The sequence below is a fragment of the Stegodyphus dumicola genome, chromosome 4 (assembly GCF_044657685.1).
Source record: "Stegodyphus dumicola isolate Sdum_Otavi_A_Nest chromosome 4, ASM4465768v1".
NCBI classification, from domain to species: Eukaryota; Metazoa; Arthropoda; class Arachnida; order Araneae; family Eresidae; genus Stegodyphus; species Stegodyphus dumicola.
The window spans coordinates 211,684,589-211,702,238 of NC_140771.1; the positions used below are offsets into that span (position 1 = coordinate 211,684,589).

Sequence of the window (17,650 nt, forward strand, 5' to 3'; positions counted from 1 at the left end):
TTTTAAGTATTTCATATATTTTTAAAATATTGTAAAAAATTGCGTATAACTTTATTTAAAAAACTTTTTTCCTGTCTTATTTGGAATTTTAATATTGATAGTCTTCAGAGCTATGTAATAAACATTATCTCAATTTAACTACAGATTCTGTCGAATAATTATGTAGCATTAAGAGGAAAACATTAACTGTAATACAGATTAACATACAATATGTAAGTAAGAAATAATTTTAAGACTAGACTATTTAGTAATTTATTACATTCAGAAAAATTTTCTCACTGATATAAGGCATTTAAATGTTAGTCTAAATATTAAGTAGTCTCTTGTATTCGTTTGATGTTTTATAATCCTGCTACATTAATATGATAGATATAAAAAATATGCAATAATTATAGAATGAGAGATAACATGTGTTCCCACTGGCAAACATTTTGTTAAAGTAGTGGGTGAAACAAAAAAATTTGATGCGGTGATGAGAATCGACCAGAGACACAAAGACAGTGCAGAAAAATCAAAGTAAAAATTTTAGCTACTGGAATTTTAAAACCAATTTTACTTCAAAGAAATGATTTGCTTTTAAAAGCACCAAACCATTCTCAAATAATTTTCTTTTGAAAATAAATACCAACAAAAGAAAATGAAAATATTTCATATTCGTATAAGCTTTGTAAAACATTATATTGCCGCTTGTAATTTTGTTTTAGACTGATTTTATAGTACGAGATACCAATTTCATAGAATAGGTTTAGAAAAACGGGTGTTTAGCAAGGAAGCTAAACTGCGCGAAGACCGGTCCCCTAGCAGTGACGTAGTAATTCAGCGCGCAGGCCTTATCTATCTCGATGGTGACGGCTGTGATGGTATACTGATGACGTCATAATCCTGGTATTCTAATTCAGCATTGGACGTTGATGACTCCCACAGTATTGGCATAATTTTTTATATATTTTCAGTCTTTTGGCAGTTCATCACATCAATATTCAGTTTTCTTAGTTAAGATAGGAAACAATTTTTTTTTTGTTTTTATTATTAACTTTTTCAGTGTCAACTTTATTTATTAAATAGCAGGTTCTTCGCACTTAACGCTATACATAAAATTCAATTCAACAGCAAAATCTAAAAATAGCATATCTTTAGAATTTCGATTGACGGAATCGCGCGCTGAAGAAAGAATTATTTTGAACGCTGTTACTACAGTCCACTAGCGGCTGAGCAGTAAAAGACGCTGAACACTGGTTGTTCGGTCCGAGTCCCGTGCAACGGGCTGGCTGCATGGGCATTTTCGGGGTTTTTCCCATGTGTAAAGTTAATACGAGACAGTTTACCCTAAAAATACCTCCAAGGGGCATCCTTCCCATTCCGCATAGTGCCTGGAGCGGTAATAAGTAAAAAAACACTTTTGCTACTCCTCACTTTCAAATCCTAGAGTTTGTTAATCAAAAATTCATTAAAGTTTTACAAAGTATGAAATAACTAAATAAAACAAATTTTACATTCGGGCTTCTATGTGCTCATGCACATGTTCAGGTGGAGGACTACGTTATTCAAAATTTGCTGGTTCTAGGTACCGTCGTTTTTTCACAATGCGAGGAACATACATACACATGCATACTCTTCATTATTCAATTTCTTCAAAAATAATACTGGGCGATAATAGTTGATGGCTATAATTTGAAAAGTGATTCGCCGTTTATAGTGAACCGACGTAAAATCCCATTTCGGGACTAATAGCCCCTTTTGGACTAATGGGACTTAAGATATATATATATAAAATGCATATATGGCATTGCTCTAACATACATATGTGGACATTAAATCGGATTTTTTCTGAAATTACATGTAGGTTTTTTTCCCACATTATGATTCTATAATTTAAATTATGACTAAATACTGAATTTTATAAATACTAATGAAAAATTTAAGCAGTAGTTCAAGAATTTAGCTTGGCGCATTTTAGAAACTTACATTTCATTCTGCATGAGCCAGGGGGGAGGGAAATCGCTTCTTCTTCTTACATATACATACTACATAATATCCTTAGAAGTTCATATTAATTGCTTAAATTTGCATGATTGAATTATATTTTTTAAAATAAATATTTTAGTCTAAATTTTGTACACATTGTATATTTACTATTTTTTAACTTCTGTTCTGGGTTCTGAATAACTCAGGCCTGATCCAATCTCTTAGGGTCGGAATAGGCATGGTAATGTTTTGTAAAATTCGTCAACGTTCCTAACTACACGAAGGTTTATTTTACACCAACATTAATCTGGGCGCAATTTATTCTAACCTTAATAGAAATACTGAAAACCTGATTGTGAACCTTCCTGAAGTAAATGCTTCACCATTACCAAATGGCTGTTATGACTGCTTTTCAAACATTTATCCGCAGTGCCCAAACCCATCGTTCCCTTATCCAGCTAATCGATGCCTAAGATGCACCGTAACGAATAGATTGAAAATTTGGAGAAAAAAAAAAAAAAAAAAAAAAGGGACACTTGCAAACAACCTAGCTCTAACATGGGATTTGAATCTGCATCCAGGAATGAATTTTAGTCAGCCTTTCCGACTTAAGCATAAAATCAACGGAATATAATTGAATTTTTAGTCCAAAGGGGCTTTGTCCCTGAAGGACTATTGTTTTCGCTTTGCGATTTTGCGTTGGTTCAATATAAATGTCCGTTTCACTTTTCAAACTGTTGCCACGAAATTTTAGAGTCCTGCATTATATTTGAAGACATTAAATAATGAAAAATCTGCATAAATGTATGTATGTTTCTAGCATTGTGATAAAACAACGTTACATAGAGCCATCGAATTTTGAATGACGTAATCCTACTGCGAATATGGGCATCTCGAAGCCTATATTTGAAATTTAGAATTTGTTTTATTATCGATTTCATATTTTGTAAAACTTAACGAATTTTTTATCACAAACTCAAGGATTTCAAAGTAAGCAATGGCAACGCTGTACAGAAAAAACATTTTTATCTCCAGCGCGTGATAGTGTGTATCGGAAGTTTTAAAGATATGCCTAATTAAAAATAATTTTTTTGCGATATTGCTCTTGAACTGAATTTTATGGTTTAAGTGTGAAGAACATGATATTTAATAAATAAAGGTAACAGAGAAAATGTTTAAAAAACGCCCCTTTGGACGTAATTTAATATATGAAACTTTTCAGATTTTCTTTTATTTAATTAATATAAATTTTTTAAAAATTTTATTTTATTTATTTAAATTGCATTTTTCCCTCTCCCCCTGGAAGAATACTTTGTGATTCAATACGCCATGATGAATTTGAAAATTGCATGTTATTAAAAGAAGAAATACAATTAAGCACAGTTAATACGTCTTTCAATGGGACATTTTTCTAATTTTTCTAATAATATATAGATGAAAGTGATGTATAATCGAAGTTTTAATTTAGGAAGGAGACGCATATATTGCTTTACACATCAGTACATTTTATTAGCCTTCAATTCATTAAATATTGTCCATGTTTCCTCAGTTCGCTACGAACAAGATCTGATCATAAGAATTTCATCCTTTCGCTTCATCAGCATCTAGGCACAAAATAATGAAGCGATTCCGACCATGATACTGAAGATCTTCAGAGGCTATAGACATTTTAATTTCAGGAGATGAAAGAAAAGGCTGGTTTCATCAACATTTGAAAACGCTTTTAGCTGATTTCTATACACTTCTTTGGATAAATTTGTTAATCGCTGAGAGACTGGATTCTGCGTTTGACATGATATAACACGCTACAATGTAATTTAAATTTATACAACCCTTCAGTGAAAAAATAGTAGCTCTTCGCATTCACCCGCGATATTTCTTGTGTCTTTTGCGTTAACAATTGGCTGTCCTTTGCGATTGGCTGGAATATTTGACACATTGCACTAAGTGAAAAATTAAGTGCAATGTTTATATGCTATATGTTACATGCATACATTACAGGCATATATGTATAATGTTTAAATGCAATGTTATATAAAGCATGGTTTTGAATGTCCAGATATTTTGTCTTAGATTTTCCGCAAACTGTAATTCTTTCTTCTAATTTCCTTCTTTCAGAAATATTTCCATTCAATGTTGATAAAAGAATATTCAGTTATTTTCGATATTTATATTTCCATAAATTTTGTATTCTTGTCAAATTCGCTTAAAATTTCAGTTGTATCTTTTCGGGAGACTACTTTTTGTTTCTAGACATTTATTTGCAAATGATATTTAAAGTAAAGATAGAGAACAAATAGTTGTACACGGTAAAAAAAAAGTTCGCTCTTTACAGACAAAAGTTTTGTAAAGTTACAGAAATCAAAAAGTTACAGAAGAATTTCCTGTAATGGTAACAGGTTGAAAGCAAACTGTAGCGGTAACAGCTGATTTGCTTGTAACATTACAGATAATGTTTCAGTAGCCGCGCGGAAGAATCACGTGACTGACTGGAAATTAGCCAATCAGGAGAAAAGTGTTTGAAAGCTAGTTGCAGAAAAAAACATGGCTGAGTGCATGTTGGTTGTATAGCGCAGGTAAGTAAGAAAATGTTTACAATTACTACTTGAAATATTTTTTGTTCATTTTATGCAGATTACTCTCATGCACTTTGCACTGTTATATGTAGTGAGTAAGTATTTAAACGTTTAAGCTTTGCGTTTAATTAATATCAGTGTTCGTAATGTCTAATGAGTTGAAAGAGTGCAAAATATTTATTCCAAATGCAGATCTAATAGTAGTATTTTGTCATTGTGCATCCGATAAATTACGCCTTAAATTGCCCGTATTATTATTTAAAACTAATTATTCCAAAATTTAATCACTGTTTGTGGTATATAATTGAAATGGTAATGTGGTTGTTGAAAACAAAACTAATCATTTTAGCGTTCTTTTCCAATCGTTTAACATCTTTTTCCCGGCAGGCCTTGCGAGAAACGTTTATATAAACATTTAGAATTCTGAATGTAATGTATATATTTTTTTGCTTACTAGGTTTAGTTTATTCTTTTTCTAGGATTATCTAATTAGTTATACCTGGTTTATAATTCAGTCTAATATGTTTATGTACGAGTGTGTTATGAAGTAAAATTACAAAAACTTGAACAACGCGGTCGAGAATCTCGTTTATTCCTTTAGTGTAATAATATTTTTTTCAGTGGTATTAATTTCTTGCGAAAATATTATAACTCCAAAATGAAGTAATTATATTGATTAAAAATATGCCGTATCATACTTTTCGTAATGTTTTGTTTTACTAACTAGATGCAACTTAATTATTCCATATATTTTAATATACCAATATCAACAGGGGAAAAATGGAAATGACCTAAAATATTTTTCTAACAATTCGTTAAACTAATTATAAAACAAAACTAAAATTTTGTGCATTATTTCCAAAAATATCATTTCATTAATATTTTATAAATGACAACATATATTATATTGTATATATAACTACCATTGCATACTTATAAGTTTTTAAACATTTAATGTAGAATTTATGTTGATTTTATTTTGCCCAGTTTTAATACAGTTTTGAAGTATGATAGTCTTGTTACTAGGATAGCATGAATCTGCTAATACAAGTTTAATACATTTCTTGACAAATGTTTCTCTTATTCATGTAATATAATATATAAATCATAAAATAAGTTTTCTTAAAAATGAATTATTATTGTTTATTGGAATTTAAAACAATTCTGTATCTGTATGTTGTACTGTGTCCTTTGGAAATTAAATTATTCATTTAATTTTTCCCTCTTAATTTTCGGAAGATAAAATTAGTAAAAATAAGTGGGAATAGGGCATCAAGAGCATTAGATATCCCCATTTTCTTGAAGCTGTTCACTATTATTGTTTCATCAATGATAGGCCATGCACCCAAAATCCACTAGCAAATCAGTTAGTAAGATGAAAATGACCATTATGCGGACAAAACATTTAGGGTAACTTGTTTTGTGACCGCCTTAAGGAAGACAAACATTACCTAAATCTTTAAAACATATTCAGAATCCTTTGCTAAAAGAAAGCTAGGGGGAAAATGTTGTCCGAGTCCCAGTGATTTCTTTGGACGAATATGTAATATTGTTTTAGAAATTTAAGGTAATAAATATAATATTTTTCGAATGCTAAAACAGTTCGAGAAATTTAAAAGTTCTGAATTCTGAATATAAGTATACTGTATATTATATTTAATAACTATGGCGGCTTCATTTATGAAAATATTTGAATATTGGCTGTTTTTGTACAATGAACCTTCTCTAAGCTAGCTATACGTGATTCCTGAAAATTTTGATCTTTAAATGATAGTGGACATCCTAGAAGTTTACTAATTAGTTATTTTATGAGGAATGCTGGTTAAATTTAAAAAGTGATTGACTGAGGTAGCTTGTTGTAATGAGAAGCTTCACTGTAATCCAATTTTTTAAAGAATTTAAGCTGTTCTTAATTAATTAAGATATTATAAAGAAATATGATTAAAAGTGTTATATAAGCACATGTTTAAAACATCGATTAAAATAATTTTTATAAGCTTTTTAAGAGTATGATTATGATTTTAAAAGAAATGTTTTTTTCTTTATTTAGGAGACATGGTTTACAAAGAGGAGAAAAACCATTCATTTTTTCCAAGCAGTCGAAACGAATTTTTATGAAATGCTTATTAAATTATATTATGTTATTTTTTAATTAATTCTTTTTTTCAGGTTTTATGTAAAGTTTATGAATTAAGTAATAAATTATTTTTACTTCTGTATTTTAATTAGCATATCATTTGCTTCATAGTGTTTCACAATAAAATTATAAATTCAATAAACTTCTTAATTAACATGCTGTAATATAGAGAGAGAGCATAAAGTTTGTTTTCTGTTGTCACATGTTTATTTCACAATTTTGTATGTGAATCTCGAAATTTATAATAACTAGGAATACTTTTTAGTATCACTTTCGAAATGGTAAAAATGGTAAATATTAAGCTTAGATTTATTACATATTATGTTTGTAAAAATTATAGGTAAAATTAAAATGCATTAAATTTTAAGCTAAACTGAAGTATTTATTTTAGAAATAAATTTCTTAAAGGCATAATTGTATTAAGAATTTTAAGGGAAACAAGGCGTTAAAAATTAAGGTCAGTGGGCAAAGTTTTATGCTTATTCAAAAAGCATGACATTAGGTTTTTAATGAAAGATTTCTATCTGTTAATTCAAAGGAAATTATTTGAAGGTAAGTAAAAAAGTTATGCATTATTTCAAACAATAGCAGACTGTTGACAAACACTGAGTGCAGATAAGAATAAAAAAATTAGTTAGACGTTGTAATTCAAGCGTATGAACAAAATTTGAATTCATTGTAGTAACAAAATGAAGTTCATTGCTATGTTGAATTCTTTAATTTACTGAAAATGTCATTTTTTAGAAGGAGAGAATATATTTTTGAAATATGAACAACAGCTGTTCTGAGTTCTTCATAGAAATATTTCACAAAATGTCTTTTACTGTAATAATATGATCATATCAACATGCAACACGTTTACTCATATAAGTTAAATCTAAAGCAACATGTGTCTATTTTAGCTAAAATTACTAAAAAGAAAGTTCTAGAACATATCTTATTAACTGACACTAAAACATGCAAATAAAACATACTATTTTTTTTTCAGCTATTTTACAGGGCAAATATAAGGAGTAGCATATCAATTTGAACTTTTAAATTAATCAAAATCATAATATGAAAGGCCTTTCAATAATATCAGCCATAAGTTTCTCTTCAGAAAACAAAAATACTCTGCAACAGACTAATGTTACTTTTTGAAAAAAGAACATTGCTGTTGAAAGCGCATCTTTTAAATTAATGCTATTCTGAGGTCAAATTGACTAATTTAAAAAGCCAAACTATTATGCTTCACTTGCAGATATATCGCTTGGGAATTTACGTGAGAAAAATACGTTCTACTTACATAACTGTATGCTGTGATATTACAAGAAAAAGATCTGTAACCATTACAGGCAAAACTCTTGTAATGTTACAAGGAAAACACCTGTTTCTGTTACTCAAATAACCCATGGCATCCCAGTTTCCATGAGTTTTCTTAGTAACCTTACAGGTTTTTTTTTTACAGTGTATTAAAAACATATTTACAAATGATAGAGAAATAAATGCGTCTCCCAAACTTTTCTGGTCAATAGAATCTAGCACTTATTTTACCTCACTTACTGATCTAATCTTAAAATCGAGTGCAAACAATCTAAAATGACAAAATGTTTTTAATTCTTAAGACAAGTAATTTCCATATTAAAGAGCGTACCTTCTTACTTCCTTGTACGAAGTAAAAAAGGAAGTATTGTAATCGCGAAAAGTTTCAGGCAGAATATTTCAACGAAAATATCAATTTTGACCACTATCGAATACAATTTAACGATGTTTTTGCGTGACATCTGTACGTAAGGACAACATAAAAGACTCTTTCCCTCCCCCCCCAAAAAAAATTATAGAACTGCTTTACAATGAATTCTGAAGAGAATTTTTCGTGGCGTCTGTACGTACGTACATATCTCGCATAACTCAAAAACGAGTAGCCTCAGAACGTTGAAATTTTGTATATAGGGACTGCTATAACATTTTGATGTGCACCTCGTATTTTGGTTGCAATCGGCCGCACCAAACGTATATAAATATATTTATATATATATCCACTCTGTTACACGGCTCAGTAATCTCAGTTTCTTTACTCTTACATGTTTGAAAATTGTGCATTTTTTGCTTTAAAAATAATTGAATTATGTTGTTCTTATCTTCCGGTTAAGGTTTTTATGCCTTTAGTAAATCTGCATGCAATATTTTTAAGAGTTATCAACAATTTAAAATTTGTTTAAGTGCGGATAAGCCTAATTTTTTTTTTTTGCGATAACGGCCATGTTTATTTACATTTGAAACTTGGCAGAATAAGGGATTTGTTGAATATCTAGAGAAACTAAGCTTCGCAACAACAAAGAAAAAGCCTTCTTTTATTATTGTGAATTATTTTGGAATTAATTCGAGGAATTAAGTGTTAAAGATTTACTTCGTAATTTTTAATATAGATATTTTTAATTTTTATGCATTTTTGCCTCCTCGCGAAGTTAGAACTGAATTAATTGAGTGAGAAATACTCTATCGTCTGTGAAAAACTGTGGTGGTGGGCCAACGCTGTTAAATGAAACTAGCGCCAGAATGTCGCTATAGTAAACAAATATAGCGAATTTTAAAGAGTGCATTTATTCTATTGTGGTTTATGCGCTATCAACGAAGTAAATTTAATTCAATCCAATAAGTTTAAATAAAATGCAAGAAAAAATGCGTTTAATGTAATATTCCGTACAATGAAATTATGAGGTGTACACATCAGATTTTTTTTAGAATATATCTGTAGTAAAATGAGGAACAATTAGCTCTCAGAAACATACTTTATAAGAATGTTGATATAAAATTAGTATTTCATACATTTTTACTTCCTTGTACGAAGTAAAAAGGAAGTATTGTAATCGCGAAAATTTTCAGGCAGCATATTTCAACGAAAATATCCATTTTGACCGCTATCGAATGCAATTTAACGATGTTGTTTTTGCATGACATCTGAACGTAAGGGCAGAATAAAAGACTCTTTTCCTCCAAAAAAAAAAAAAAATTATAAAACTGCTTTAAAATGAATTCTGAAGAGAATTTTTCTTGGCGTAACTCAAATACAAGTAGCCTCAGAACTTTGACGACTTTGTATATACGACTGCTATAACATGTAGATGTGCACCTCGTATTTTGGTTGCAATCGGCCGCACTAAACGTATATAAATATTATTTATATATATATCCGCTTTGTTACCCGGCTCAGTGATCTCAGTGTCTTTAGTCTTATATGCTTGTAAATTGTGCATTTTTTGCTTTAAAAATAATTGAATTATGATGTTCTTATCTTCCGGTGAATGTTTTTATACCTTTAGTAAATCTGCATGCAATATTTTTAAGAGTTATCAACAATTTAAAATTTGTTTAAGTGAGGTTAAGCCTTTTTTTTTTTTTTTCGATAACAGCCATGTTTATTTACCTTTTAAACAGCAGAATAGTAGATTTGTTGCCAATCTAGAGAGACTAAGCTTCACAACAACAAAGATAACGCCTTCTTTTATTACTGCGAATTAAATCATGTTTAATCCAGTCTGGAATTTATTCGTGGAAATAAGTGTTAAAGATTTAATTTTTAATATAGATATTTTGAGTTTTTATGTATTTTTGCCTTGGAAGTGAGATCTGAATTAATTGAATGAGAAATAGTAAATCGTCTGTAAAAAACTGTTTCTTTTTTGTTTTGTTTTCTTAATTTCTTTTATACATCGTTTTAGATTTATTATAGTATTTGAATAGAACATGTGGCAATGATTAGATAATTCTTCGAATGATATAAATTTTGTGAATTCTGAGTTATAATATGAACGAAATATAACGCTGTTAAGTGAACCTAGCGCCAGAGTGTCGCTATGTTAAACAAATATAGTGAATTTTAAAGAGTGCATTTATTCTATTGTGGTTTATGCGCTCTCGACGACGTAGATTTAATTCAATCAAATGAGTTTAAATGAAAGCAATAAAAAATGTGTATAATTTAATATTCCGTACAAGGAAGTCATGTGATGTACACATCAGTTTTTTTTTTAAAAGATGGGACATGACGACTAAATCTGTCAAACTCTTAAAGCTTAGTTTATTTAGTTAAATACGTAATTTGAAATTACGCGCTACATAAAAGGTATATCGTACATATAATTTTCGTTTTCATGGTAAAAAATGAAGAATAAATTCACATTGAATCAAGTTTCAATGCGCCAAAACTAAAGGAACGTACCTCTCAAATAATAAATATTGAAAATTCGATTTTGAATTAGTACCAGTTTCGATATTCACTTTATTATCTTCGAAATTCTAGTTCTGAAAACAATTATACAAAAAATTTCGACTTACTGAAGTTCATGTAATCAAAGTTTTAGCGTATACGCACAGCATAACAATTAAGTAATCAGAGTGTATCAGATGAAATAGAAATGCTGTAAATCGTATACTGATGCCACTTACTGACCATAGAGAAAAACACCTTGTTAATTAATAGGAATATGGGAGAAAAATACGCTCGTATGCAAAATTAAGAGAATTTGTAAATTATGTCTATTTTTACGAAAAGTATTAAACCAGTGGTACTAATTATGCCGTTGAAGATTTATGCAAATATTGAGAGTTGAATACGTAAGCGTATACGTTAGCGTCTGCGGAGCTGCGATTGTGAAGGCGATATAAGCGCAAGGAGAGGATTTCAGCGATTTTTGTCCTCGTATTCCTTCATGACATTGATTCTCTCTAGAGTTGAGTACATTTTAAGGTATCAGGTATAATAAGTAGCCACGAACGTATGGATGGCGGAATGAGATGGAGAATTATAGGTAGGCAGCAGGTGCCTGCAGTCCTACAGAGCTCAATGTCGTTTGCAATTTGTTGAAACAGCTTTAAGAAAGAAGACCCGGACAAGGTTTTTCGTTTCGTTTAAGCATTTTCAAAATTCGTTTCCTTAAATCTTTTCGTTTAAGGATTTTCAAAATGCTACAGTTTAAAGAAACCAGATTTAAAAAAAATGCTTCTTCTAGTAATTTATACAGTTTCAAACCTCCCGTTTCTTGTCAGCAGAAATTTTCCACTTCGTTAGCTACGCCACCCCCCACCCAATTTGGCCCTTCATGATTATCAGAACTACCAATGCTTTCTTTACTTTTTCTTACAGCCTATACTTATTGCTCTCATTCCATCCAAAGTCTTTAATGTATGGATTATGTTAGGACGCATTTCATGATTTTTTTTAAGATCTCCTTGCGAAAATAATGTGTTTATTCCAAAGGGTAGATTTTGAATTTGGAAATCTTAAACATGGGATACAGTAGTTGCACTTCCATCTCCTGTCAGCTGATATTCGCGAAGAAACGCTCACTCACAGTGCCTCTAGAGGCTTGCTTATGTTAACCTAAAAAGACAAGGCAACTTGTTGAGAACGAAAGGCCTTAATTTGATTCATAATATCAAAGTCGAGTTCGCATCTACCCGATGCAGGATGCTTTGAAAATCCAAGAAGACAAATCATTCCGAAAATATGAAACACTTTATTCAAGCACAACACAAGCAAGGACAGACGCAAAACCAAAACAGCAATTCTGCCTCTTTGAGCTTTAGTGTGGAGAAAGAGCTCTAAAATAGTGTCTCAGAGAGGGTAGAAAATTTCGGTCAACTTCGTTTTATTGTAGAACCAAAAACATGGTAAATAAGCCACAGTCCAAAATAAGTTAAATTGACGAACTACAAAGTTTTGGTGGACTCAAGTAAGATATTCTCGCGTTGAAGAAGCAGTCTTTTGACAATCTGAATTTTATAAGCAGCGGTGATAAGTTTAGTAAGCGGAGATTTTTCCACAGACTAGTTAGTATGCATTTGTTTTGGTTCTTAGATATCTGAACGCAATTCAATGCCTGATTTTATTAACCAGTAAGTTTAATAAAAGGCGAGTACTATATATTGATTAAGTAGCGAAGCGGAATCAACGAGCGACCTCCACAACAGTTATATCCATGGTTGCAACGTCACCTGGTTAAGGCAATATCTGCCAATACTGTACGCTGAAGGCTTTACATAAAGAGATTGTACTCCCGAGTACCAAGTGCTTTTGTTCCACTAAAGCAAAATTAAAGTGGTGTCGCTAACATCTCGATTAGACTGTCTCGGTTTGGCACAATGTCCTGTTCACATACGAGTCCAAATCTGCTTTGAAGTCAGATGATGTGTAAAGGTTTCGAAAGAAAGAGGCATAAAGTATGAAGCTCAGAACATCATCTTATTTGCGCTTCAAATTTAACCATGAACCTTAGCGATTAAAAAGAAATGTGCTGCCACTTGGCTAAACGTAATGTTTCAAATTTAACCAGATAACTCGGCGTTTTAAAAAAAGTGTACTGCCACAGCCCGAAATAAAATATTTCTGTTTTCTGTGCAAATAAATTGCCATACGCCAAAGATATTTAATTTTCTTTCAAATTTAATGAGTACTTTTTTAGCAAGCTAAGATATTTAAAAACAATAAACATAATTCTTCTTTTCTATTACTATTATTACCAGCCAGGCACATTAAAACCATTACATATTTTTTCTTTAGTGTAACTATTTTAAGCGCCTAATATACATACAAATTAAAAGCGAACCTTGGCAAAATTTCGTGAATTTTCATACAGTAGGTGCAGCTTAATGTGATCACATTTGTCTACGACTATTCTGATAACATTAACCGAATGGTAACATTAAACGACGAAGAAACATATGCCCTCCAAAATAGCAATGGAATTTAATTTACTATAAATATAACCAGACACATGTAAACAAGCACTTTCACAGCATTTTAATTTGGAAAAGATAAAAATTAGTTTATAAACCGTTCACATACTCTTTAATGTTAAAGTTCGCTAATGAATTGTTCTTATCATTTTTGGAAATTATTTGATCGATGCTAAACTCCTAAACTAAATGCGTAGAGGGCATCCCTCACTGAAAGAGAACATGGTAATGTAAAATTAAAAATTAGGTTTAAAGAAAGATCTCGGTAGACCGTTTTCATGGATTTTTCCCCACGAGGAAAAAAAAATTTTTTGCAGAATTTTTTTTTTTTTTTTTTTTTTTTTTTTTTCCCCTGAAGAGGAGGGACCTGTGAGAAACTGCCGTCAAAATCTATGTCAAACTAAGGCTTTTTTTGGGGGGGGGGAGCTTAAAATGATTAATAAAATTCGAAACCAAGCTATCTAACGACTTAATCTCTTACCTGGCTATATTTCTTTGCCACTTTGCAATTTATATTTTGATCTTATTTGCCAACATTACTTCAGTTAAAAAAAAAAAAAAAATTATTTTATAATATTTTATCATATTAACCAAATTGTAATTATAATAAGCGAAGTATTTTCTATGTTTTCGTATCCAAACAAGAGGGACTTCGGGAATTCAGTGACAATATCCGAATAATATCAACTGCGATCACATTAAGCGTCGTCTACTGTAATAAAAACAAATTATTTCCAATAACACCAAAAAACATGCACAAAAATAAAATTTTCAGAAATATTACTCGCGAATAAATGAAATGAGATTATAGCACTACTCGAAGTTGTAATTTAATGCATTAAATAAATGAAGATATAATTTAATTATTTAAATTTCTTAAAAGAAAATTTTAAAAAATAAATAAAAATACGAAACGAAATAACTTACAAAGAGAAAATTTTCGAACTGATTAACTTTATTCACGAACATTTATAATGGTCTGGAATTTTAAACTTAAGATTATTAACAAATTTTACGTGTGAGGAGCCATACTTCGCTACTACAGATGAACAAAAATTATGTTTAGAGTGATCAATTTATTGTCCTTTTTTCCTTGCGATTGCTTCTTCAATAGCTTTTAACTGTCTCAACAATTCCTCTCGCTTTGACTTCTTTGGATTACGAATAGACTGTGTGGATAACTGTGATATTTTTATTTCTCTCTCACTTTCATTTGGTTTTTTAATTACATTGGTTTTCTGGACAGTTTTGCTGAATTTCAATTGAGAAATACTTTTAGAAAATGCTTCGTTTAATAGTCGCAGGGTATTCGAAGGTATATCATCGTTGGCTGTATTATTAGAAGGTCTTTTATTACTAGTACGAGTTTGATATTTTACTGTTTCTACACCTCCTATATCAATTGGTTTCGCCTTCCTGGGTACAGAAGATTCGGAGGATTCCTTAAACAATAAAGTTTTTTTGTCAGTAGGTTTGGCAACTTCTCGTCGTACTGTTCGAATCCATTCCGTACAAACTGCAGGTATTTTCTTGGGCATATATTCAGATTCAGCAGCTTTCCGACTCGAAAATGTATTTACATCCAACTGAACATTTAATTTTAAAAGTTTTGTCTGTTTAGATTCATTATGACTGGATATCTTGTTTTTGAAGGATGTATCATTTGCAGATATTATCAAATCATTACGTTGCAGATTCTTATCATTATGCTGCAGATTCTTATCATTCACACGAATACATCTCTCTAGTCTATTCTCAAAATTTTTGTTTTGTCTCAATGGACTAATTGAGTGGCTAGAAATAGGTGAAATGCTCATATCACTACTATAACATGCACTCGCAGAAAATACAGCACGACACGAGTTTGAGGGAGAATGAATTTCCGAATCAGAGTCATAGAAAGAACAAGTTTTCGGACTATTCTGCACACTTGGCGCACGTGTTTGGGAAATTTTTCGTTTTTTCTGAGGAGCAGCGGAGAAACTATGACGATTGTTCGATGAGTTATCAGTTTTTTTACTGCAAATCGAAGATTTAGAAGAGGAACTCCACCTAGATTTGTACCTCGAAAGCATCCTTGATTTCGAAAGAGATCGTCTATCCCTATACTTTCTGGGAGACCTGCTTCTCTTTATTTTATGATACAGTTCTTTGCGCCTACTCCTGACAGGACTTCTTGAGTAACTTCTGCACGAAGATCCAGTGCAACGCGATGAACTATATGAAGTAACGGAATAAGAACATACTGATGATGACGACGATGAAAGTGATGGTGATCTTGACGCAGAAAATTTCCTAAATTTCGGAGATTTAGATCTCCTCCAAGGATCTCTCCAGGTAAAATGATCAGTCCTCCGGATTGCATTTTTGTTAAAAGGCTTTCGATATTCTTGTTTTTTAAACTTAGACCCATAAGCTTGTACTGACAATTCTTTGCGATATCTTTTATTTTGTGCCCGTGCTACATTTATTTTCTCTTGCTCAGAATTAAAATTTGATGTACGAGAAGAGTGCTTTTTACTGTATGAACTTCCGTTTTGTGTTTTGTTCTTCTCTGGACTAAGATACAACTTCTTCTCTTCAAAATCCTTATCTTCTTTTCTCTTTTTTGATTTCTCAATAATTTCTTTAGCTTGAGACAGAGCTTTATCCCATGCACTTTCACAAATCGGTACATCTTTAGAAAAATTCGAAAAACAGACACCTGTATTGCAGGTGACACCTGTATTCAGAGGATAGAGATCTAAGGAGCTTTTATTAGAAGGCACAGTTAGACTGCTTTTATCAGAAGGTTCATCAAACATATTGTAAAGACCTTTATCAGTAACGTGCATAAAACGGCACTGAGTTCCCCATCTGCATCTTCCTTCTTGAAAAAAACGACAAACAAAATTACTAGGCGAATCAGGTGAATTTTCTTTAATTTCTCCTTCTTCAATATCATTTATCTCTCTATCATCCAAAAATTCACCGTCAGCATCAGAAGTAGTATCCGAGACATTACTCTTTCTAATATTACTATTCTCCATTGTTTCCAAATCTCGCTTTATAGAACTATTTTCATCTGAATCTCTGTCATCCAATATTTCACCATCAGCGTCAAAAACACTTTCTGCTTCCAATTTTTCAGTAATATTTATTTGCTTTGCTCTCAAATCTTGTTCTGTAGAATTGTGATCATCAAAATCTCCGTCATCCAAAATTTCGCCATCAATAACGGAAATAACATCCGTAGTGTCCGTTTTTCCAATACTGTTGCTTTCCATTGCTGTCGAATTTTGTTCTACATAGTTGTGATCCTTTTCGACTTTATCTGCTGTAGATTTCAGTAAGCTTTGATTACTTTGGTCCTTATAGTCTTCAAAATCAAGCTCTTCGGAAACTGCCGAATTATTGTCGTAAAGAGACACACTCGTCACTTTCTGAAGATTAGTTGAACATTTTATTTCCAAATCAGACGTCATGTCACGTTTTATCACAGACATTACCTTGAAACAAATTTAGAAATTAAATAAGGCAATAATTCGATAAAAAATTGCAAGCATTAATCATTTAAATAATCAATTAACAGAAATGCCAGAATTGTGGAACAATGAATTTATTATTAAACTGGCAGAAGATATGCAAGTTTAATACTTGGACAACCTGCAAATTAGTCCTCTTACTTTCACGCTTGCTTGTAAGAACCTAAATTAAAATGACTTTTTTTTTTTTTTTATCTTGAACTCCTGAAATTGTCTGTAAAAACCATTTTGTCACAGGCACTTTGAGATATCAATTACAATTAGATTCACTTAATTCTGTGTACAAGTCCGAAAATTAGGAAAATTAAAAATCTTATTTCTTAATAAAAAAAAAAAAAAACATTTAAAACAACTACATCACTTGACTTCTCATATGTTGTAAATCCACTTTTAAGAACTTGAAAAAATCTAAGTTTTTAGTTACACTGCTACTTTTTTCTCTTTCAATAATGCCACTTTATGCAGCTACTGACATTTATTTTTTAACCTGGACTCGCAATATTTTCCCACTGGTTGTGAATAAGCCATTCCTCACATCTGTCTAAAATTTAAGTCAAATTTAGCACCATTTGTGAACCAATGGGTTCCTCTAACACTCTTACCAGGCCACCAAGTCGAAACTCAACTGGGTTCTATGAAAATGACAAAAGATTCTCTTTGGCTTTAGAGTTCTTAAATGCTTTCGAAGTATTAGAGCACAGAAGTTAAAAATAACATATCTAGGAGTAGTT

General features: G+C 31.1%; 2 protein-coding genes across 3 annotated transcripts in view; both read right to left on the minus strand.

The window, feature by feature from the left end:
- Positions 1 to 17,650, minus strand: part of LOC118184138 (uncharacterized) — a 265,451-nt gene that overhangs the window by 234,373 nt on the left and 13,428 nt on the right. The window lies entirely within an intron of this gene.
- LOC118186808 (uncharacterized) overlaps positions 14,336 to 17,650 on the minus strand; it is a 46,603-nt gene continuing 43,288 nt past the window's right edge. For both annotated transcript variants that reach the window (XM_035356964.2, XM_035356978.2), the window contains one exon: positions 14,336 to 16,883. In XM_035356964.2, coding sequence (XP_035212855.2) covers positions 14,472 to 16,880 — 2,409 coding nt within the window. In that variant the 5' untranslated portion in view covers positions 16,881 to 16,883 and the 3' untranslated portion in view covers positions 14,336 to 14,471. The remainder of the gene's footprint in view (positions 16,884 to 17,650) is intronic.